General features: G+C 58.5%; 1 protein-coding gene across 1 annotated transcript in view; it reads left to right on the top strand.

Annotated features, from left to right (window-relative positions):
* Nucleotides 1–505: 505 nt before the first annotated feature.
* The window catches only part of TAFA5 (TAFA chemokine like family member 5), a 251054-nt gene continuing 243537 nt past the window's right edge, over nucleotides 506–8022 (top strand). Inside the window, exon 1 of the mRNA XM_009217530.3 lies at nucleotides 506–730. Coding sequence (XP_009215794.1) covers nucleotides 619–730 — 112 coding nt within the window. The 5' untranslated portion in view covers nucleotides 506–618. The remainder of the gene's footprint in view (nucleotides 731–8022) is intronic.

Genomic DNA, 8022 nt, shown 5'->3' with positions numbered 1-8022 from the left:
TTTGGGGTGACAGGGCACACCTAGGGAACAGGCCCAGAGCACCCTCTCCTTGGAATAAACTCCGGATCCAAGTCCCAGAACCCACCTTAGGAGGCGTCTGCCGCCCCCGTCCCTTCCCCAGCCTTCCAGGCCCTGGCTGCAGTGGATGGGAACGCGGAAGGCCCAAGTGCAGGAACTTCACCTGGCCAGCCGTCCTCCCCGCTGGGGGGCCCAGGCTGCAGGCGCGCCAGGCCGTCTCTGTCGCCATCCAGAGGAGCGGCTTGGGCGCGGCGTACCCTCGTTGGTCGGCGGCAGGAGTCCCCGCGGCGGCAGCGCGCCGCCTGTCTCGCGGATGCCGGGGCGCGCGTAGCCAGGGTGCGCGAGTGACTTGCGCCAGAGCGGGGCCGGCGCGTCCCCTGGCGGGCCGGCGCGGGGTCGGCGGGCGCGGGCCTGAGCGCAGGCAGCGCGGGCCTTGACGCAGGGCACCAGTGAGCCGGGCCGGAAGGCGGCGCAGCGGCAGCAGCGGCAACGGAGGAGGATGGCGCGCGCGGGGCCCGCACGTGGAGGCCGGCGCGGGGGCGCGGGCAGGGCCGGCTGCTGAGACGCGCTGCTGCCCCCCGCGCGGGCGCCGCGGCTTCAATGGCGCCATCGCCCAGGACCGGCAGCCGGCAAGATGCGACCGCCCTGCCCAGCATGTCCTCAACTTTCTGGGCGTTCATGATCCTGGCCAGTCTGCTCATCGCCTACTGCAGTGAGTACCGCGCGGCCCCGGCCCCGGCACGGCCCTCTGGGCCCCGGACCCCCTCCTCCGGCCCCTCAGGCGCCCCGCGGGCCTCCGGGAGTCGGCGCGGAGTTACGAGCGCGGGGCGCACGGTCCCCCGAGTCCCGGCCGGTCCAACGCTGCGCTGGGCGGGCAAGAGGGTCCACCCGGGTTCCGGGCGCTCGGGCACTTCGGGGTCGGACGCCCCGGCCCGAGCCTCCCTTCCCTGACTCCCCGGCAGGGCCCCGGCTCCAGGCCCCAGGTGGCGCGGCCCGTCCCTGCCCGGCGGTCGGAGCCCAGCCAGCGGCTTCCCGGCCGAGATGCGCGCTCAGGAGGCAGCTGCAGGTCGTGGAGGGCGGGCGGCGCTGCCGGGGTGTCTGCGGAGCGCCCTCCCCGTGCCTCAGCCCGGGACAAGGGGGGACGCAGCGGCCGAGCCCGGAGAGGAGCTCTTCGGGCAGGAGCCCAGCTTAGGCTCAGAGGAGCGGCTGGAGCTTCCGCCTTCCCGGGAAACGGGCTCGTCAGGCGCCTTCTGGAAAGAGAAGCGAAGTGAGGGGTGGGATGGCCGGAGGGGGCTCGCCGCGGCCGCGGACGTTTCTCGGGTCGTGTCTGGGGCCCGAGCTGGTGACCGGCGGGGCCGGCGCGGGCGCGGGCTGGGGTGGTGCGGGCCGGTGGGCGCCCGGGTGTGAGCTGGGGGCTGGGGTGGGGGGTGACCGCCGCGGGCTCCCGGTTGCCTGGGGTGAAGGAGGGGGGTGGCTTGTGCCCCTGCCGAGGCTCCAGGCGGGTGGAAGGAGGGGTGGTTGGAGTCCCGTGTGCAGACTCCAGCCTCGGCGCTGGGGAGGGTGCTCAGCATCCCGGGGCACGTTCGCGGCTGGTGGGGTAAGTGGGGGCTGCTCAGCGTCCCGGGCACAGGCTCTGGCCCCGGATGGCGCGGGCTGGTCGGCTTCAGCTCCGGGAGCTCAGGCTTCTCGTCTTCAGCAGGAGAAAAGGACGGGTGCTGGGGAGTACCTGTCATGGAGAATTGCCATGGGCGCGGGAGGTGATGGAAAAATATGGATTCTTTACCAAAAAAAAAAAAAAAAAAAAAGACCAGCACCAAACCTCCCTCCACAGACACCACGTCCTCCAGAGCCCCGGGCCTCCAAGCTCCCAGTCTGATCCGATCCTTCCGCTGTCGCCAAAATGAGAGCACAGTGGCCAGGGAGACCCAGGCAGCCGCGGGATCGGTCTCCGGAGTCCTGGGACAGCCCAGCTCGCCAGGATCGCGAGGGAAACGCGGGGCCCAGGGCAGGAATTGTCCTACTTGCTTCAGCGCGGTTATGCATTTCCCTAGAATTGCTGTGGCACCGAGCGGGGAGGGGTCGCCAAGCCTGGGGGTCTCAACCGGAGCTGCCCAGGCAGGCGAGGCCACCCTGGGTGCGCCGGAGCCCCTGGGAACTCACTGGCTGGCCGGCTGCAGGGAGGACAGGGAGGAGGGTCTGGGGGTTTGAGCGACATTTGTGCCTGTCCCCGAGTTTTCCACGGCCGTCACGGTGCCTGCAGGGGTATGTGGGGGGATTCCCTAGGAGACCCCCAAGCAAGGCTTCCTAGGAGATGTAGAAAGGGTTAATGGCAGGTAAACTCTGCGCTGAAGAGGAGGCATTTGAATGCACTTCCTGGTGGCATCTCCAGAGAGGGAGAAGGGGCTCATTCAGCAGTGTTTGGAGAGGGGCTATAGTGCCCTGAGCCCACTACAGGTTGCCCATCCCTGGCTGGCTGCTAGAACCCAGGACAACACCTCACCCCCAACCCCCAGCAGCTCAGCAGGTGTGGAAAAGAACAACTGCTAATTGTTGCTAAGTACTTGACACCAGGGCCCTGTGGCTTCAACACTGCACTTCCCCAGCCGGTGAGGAGCGAGGTACACCCAGTCTCAATACAGGCAGCGTCAGCCCTCTCCCACCCTGCGCTGCATCCTCAATCCTAAGGTGTCAGCACGTTGTTCATCCGGAGGGCTCACACCTTCCTGAGACTGTCCTCTGCTCTGCCGAGTCGAGTCCTGGTGTCCCGGCGCAGACATCTGAGCCTGCTGCTTAGACACGCTGAGGAGGGGAGATCTGGTTTCCACACTCATCCCTCCTCCTTAGCTGGCCTCCCCAGCGTTCTGGAAACAGCCCTTAGCCAGGACAAGGACAGTTGGTAAGAAGGTATTACCAGAATAGCAGAAATAATTAATAACAGAAGCTTGGGTGAAGCACATTGTTATGGCTGTTTCCATCTCCGTGTAATGGAATAATTGACAATAAGAGACACACCCCATTACACCAGAAATGTACTTGGAGAAATTAAAACATTTCACTAAAATACAAAATAGACATAATAATAATTGATAGCTTGGAAATGCAGTCCTAGAGAAAAAGAAAAATTCCCCCCCCCTTTTGTTTAGAACCGATAAAGCAAATTAAATGCAAATTAAACAGTTCCTACGATTTTCATTCTTTCTTCCAATATATCTGGGATGAAGAAGAATAGTTTGTATTCTTGTTTGTAAATTGTTTTTGTCATCAGTAAGGATTTTTATTTCTCAAAATGTCTTTGTGTTATGAAGCAGATATATTTGTATCATATTAATTAGGGAAACTGATAAGTATCATACAGGGTTCAATTATCCTGCCTATTAAATCTGTGTGTTTCTCTGCAGCACACAAGGTGCTGGCTTCCTGGCGCAGCTAAGAGGAAACTGGATTCTTTCTTGGCCTGGTTTTCTGTTGGGGGGATTCTACTGTTCTTGGCCCAGGGAGAGTCCGGCCCTTCTTTCTTTCCCATGTGCTGGGATCCATATATAAGGAGATGGGCTCCACCGTCTGGCTGGAGAAAGACCTGCAGTCCACCAATTAGGCTAGTTGCTATAGTGACACAGCCTTGTCATTTTCTCCTCCTGGGGAAGAATTGCCAGGAGACGCAAACAGGGGAAGGGGCCCCGGATGGCTCACTTTAAAATGCATGCTCAGTGGTCTGAGACCATCACGGTGACAGCAGGCTTGGTTTCTTCCGCGGCCGGTGCTGCCCATGAGGGTTGGACGGTTGGTGATGAGTTGACTTGCGTGATGATGAGCTTTGACGGGGAAAGTTGAAGCTCTTCTCCTTTTGGTCTGAGGAAACCCCTCTGGGTGTGGCTTACAAAGAGCCGATATAGGTTGTTTTCCCCTTAGCGTATTTGGGGTAGAGAAGTCTGTGTGCCTAGATGTGCTTCTTGCCTAGACGTGGAATGGGACCTCTTCACCCAACTAGACCTGGTTGAGGGTGTTCTGTGCCCGCCACCGAAGATGTGATCTTTCCACGCTGGCATCTAGGATAGAACAGCAGCAAGGGAGAGAAGTGAATGATGACCTGAGGTAACTCCCTATGACACCTAAGCACTGACTCGGTCCTTGTGTGCAGTGTTGAAATCACAGCTGAAGGACACTCTGCACTAGCCTAGATTCCATGTCACCTATTCAGCACGAGCAGGTGGATGGTGGGGACCCAAACTGTATTTCAGCATAGCAGGGAGAGTGAGGAAGAGAGACAGATTCGCTATGTGCTGGACATGGAAATTTCCAAATAAATGCCGTCAACACTGAGCTGTACCTTCCCGTGAAATCTCATGTCCTCAGCTACAACCATGAGAAGAAATTACAAACAACTTTGGAACTGTTTTGAATCCATTAGAATCCTAACTGAGCGTAGGCACTCTGGTGTTGCATTTCCTTTATAAATACAATTTATTGTATATTTAGGAGCGATTAGAATATGTCACTTTCCTGCTGTTCAAATTTTGTTCTGGATTCTCGAAGAGGTAAAATGGAAAACACTGGAGGCTTAATGAAGTGGTGCCGTTCAGAAGTTTATTTCTCATCTTTTTTGAAAAAATTCTCACTGTGTTTTTATTTGATGGATTTGGAGCAAAAGAAGATGGGCTGTTTGTTTCTTTCAGCTCCATAAATATAAATTATCAGTCTCTGGGATTTCTTTTAGCCGACATCCAGGCCCTAGGCTTAGTGAGGAAGAGGCAGGTTTACCCCCTCACAGGATTTTCCCATGCAGGGACCCCTGGGGGAGGGGACTTCTGAGCGGCTCTAGACAGTACCCTGGAGAGCAGCATGGACTCCCAGGGATCCTGGCAGTGCCCCACTGTCCCCTCCCACCCTCCACCCCTGCTCTTTCACTGAGATAGGACCAGAAGGGGAGTCTACACTCTTCCACTGTCCACACAGGTGTCACGCTCCCGCCTGCGCCCGTTCTGCTGGACCTCCCTGAGGCCAGAGGACACTCGAACCCAAGAAGGGGGCTCCACCTGATGGGCCTCTTCCACACCAGGCTCCCCAGCTAAGTTCTGCCCCAGAGTTCTGAGCTCAGGATCTGCCACTCGACATGCTCGGAATGAAATATGTAGATCAACTTTTGTGGCATGAAGCATTTTCAGGTGACTTTTATGGGCGTAATTATAGGAAAATGTTATGATAATGTGGCACTAGAAAAGGGAAGAAAAGCAAAACATTAAAATCCCCATTTCTTTATATAGCCTCGCATCTGCGCCGATTTAGAAGGGCTCATTTTTGCATTAAAATGTGGCGCTCTGGAGTTAATGACCTCTACAGATTGCCACCTGTCACCCGGAGCACTGTCAGCGATGGTCCAGCCCCAGCGTTCAGGGCAGAGATGGACAAGGAGGACCAGAATCTGATCAGGTGGCCGGAGTGAGCACCGGGGTGTGGAAAGCCCTATAGACTGATGACTGTTTGTTGGGGGAACTGTCATTGAGGCTGTCTCAGGCGCCTGTGCAGGTTCAGGTGCAGGGGTCCCGTAGCCTCTGGTGTGCCCTTTCTTGAATGCTGCCTTGCACATGGTCCCAGGGCTTCTCCATTGACAAGGGCTCCCTGATCTGCCCCCAGTGTCGATGGTTTCTGTGGAGGCCCTGGGTGGGCCTGGAGGCCTGGACAGCCCCACTGGAGCCCAGGAACAGCAGCTCCAGCCATCTCGCTCCTCCCTTCTGGACTTCTCTGCCCTGGAATGTGCTAAGACTCACGGTAGCAGCACAAGCTGCCTCGGTGCTGGGCTTTCCAGAAACGGGCCTGGCAGCTGGTAGCAGATCTGGGCGACTATTCTCGTCTCTCCTTCACCCTAGCGAACGTGGTAGAGGGCTCCCTGAGGCTTTGTAGCGTTTACTTATTTATTAAAATGGCTGGCAGGAATCGGGTATGGAATTACTTTTATCTCCAACTAGGCGAGCAGGACTCCTCTGGAATCCCCTGGTCCTCCTGGCTCCAGGGAGGCTGAGTTCCAGCTTTGTATGCCAGCGGCATCCTGCAGGACAGTGGGTCTGGGCCCAGTGGGGTGGCAGCCCCACAGTGAGTCTCCCTGGAAGAGGCATCCCTGTCCCTTGGCATGTCACCTACCATGGGGTGAACCTCCGCTTTGGAGGGGCCTGGCTCTGCAGGTCTCCTCCAGCACTGCTTGAAGAAGGTAGGAGTGGTGGAACTGGCTGTAGGCTTGCGGGTGAAGCTGGAGACGTGGGCTTCCAGGGTATTCATTTAATTAGTCTTGGGCGAGCTCCAGCCATGCGCCAAGCCCCGGGGACAGAGATGGTCACTCTTCTGGAGCTGGCATTCCAGAGGGGAGAGGACAGTCAGTTGACACAAAGGCCGAAGATGATGGGGGAGCAGCCTGGGCTAGGCCCCTGTGTTCTGGTGGGTTCTTCATGCTACCCTTCTGTGTCTCAACCCAGCTGCCACCTCAGAATGTCAGGGACCTCCCAGAGGTGTTGAGAGGCAGCCCAAGGTCTAGCTCTGGATCTGGTTTCCATCTGGGGAACCTCGTCTGTCCTTGTTCTCCCTTCCCTGGGCTCCCCGTGCCCCTGACCCTGCACCCAGCCGGCTTCTCCATTCCTTGTCCCAAAGACATCTTGCCTGACCTCTCTCTGTCTGGGCCGCTGTCACTTGAGACCTTACACCTGCTCTCCCTCCTGCCCTGCGCCGTAGCTTCCCTTGGAAGGACCCAGCTGCCTTCGACCCTCCTCCCCAGCTCTCACCCTCTCCCCTGGCTCACCACACTCAGGGCACCCAAAGCTGAGCCCCCCCGCCCAGGTGGGAGTCTCCGTCCCTCTGTCCAGCCCTGGAGTCCAATCCTGAGAGCAGCCTCTAGCCTACAGAGCCTTCTAGAAGCTTCCCAGGAAGTTGGCATGTGCTCATTCCTCTCCCACATACTCCGGGTCGGACATAGGTGCTCTGGTGCTTCTGCCGCCCGTGAAGGCCCGTCTTACTCCCTAAATGCTGTGGATGCAGGAAGGCGTGGTGAGCTAGGCCAGAAAGTGCCCACCTCATGTCTTAGAGGATCCCCTGCTCCCTGCGGCATCCCCTGGGCACGTGTCCCCTGGGCACGCGTCCCCATCCCCTCTCCAGTGCTGTGCATGTGTGTCTTGGTGGCTGCTGTTGGGGTCATTTTCTGCCTCGTCTTGGGCTCTGAGTCTGGGGCATGGCTGATGGCCTCGGGAGACTAACTGTGGGCTCTCTGGGCAGACGCTTCTTGGTCACAGCACCTGCTGGTCAGTGGGCTGTACGGTGAGGCAGCCTCAGGGAACCTCCCAGCCTTCAGTGTGCTGAAGCTCCAGAAGGTCACGTGGACGTGGAAACCTGTCTATACAATAATGTCAACCCCGCAGGCAGAGGTGCCAGGGGAGTCGGGGATGCCTGGTCAGCTGTGGGGGACAGAGGAGGGCCCACTTGTGGTAGGTGATGTCTTCTGACATCACCCACCCCACCCAGAACTGGGCACAGAAGGGTCTGGCTCCACCCCTGCTGGAACTGCCTGCTTGTTTGGGGCGCTGTGTGGTCGTGGTTTGCAGGTGCACCGCAGGGAGGGTCGTGAAGGGCAGGTGGGGTGGTCCAGCCATCAGGGACCCTGGTTTCCTGGGGGTTAACAAGGCGTAGGCTGTGCCACCTGAAGGCACATGCAAGAATCTGTCTCGCCCACAGCATCTTCATGCTTGGTTCAGGATATCTGAATGAATATAGGAAAGAAAATACAGAGAAAGCAAGATCGCTAACACAGTAACAGGCTGCTGTGCTTGCATTTCATCCTTCAGAAACAGGCTTGGTACCCCCTCACCTCCCAGCCACCAGAGGAGGAGCGGCTGGACTGGAGGCCTCCTCCTTAGGGGGAGCGATGGGGCCGGTCCCACACAGGGACTGCAGGCCCGCCTGACTCCGGGTCTGGGCTTCCTCCCGGTGCCAGCTGCACTTCCCACGGGCTTGGGGGTCCCCAGCAGT

This window comes from Papio anubis, chromosome 16 (genome assembly GCF_008728515.1).
Source record: "Papio anubis isolate 15944 chromosome 16, Panubis1.0, whole genome shotgun sequence".
Taxonomy (NCBI): domain Eukaryota; kingdom Metazoa; phylum Chordata; class Mammalia; order Primates; family Cercopithecidae; genus Papio; species Papio anubis.
This window is presented reverse-complemented; position numbering and strand designations above follow the sequence as displayed.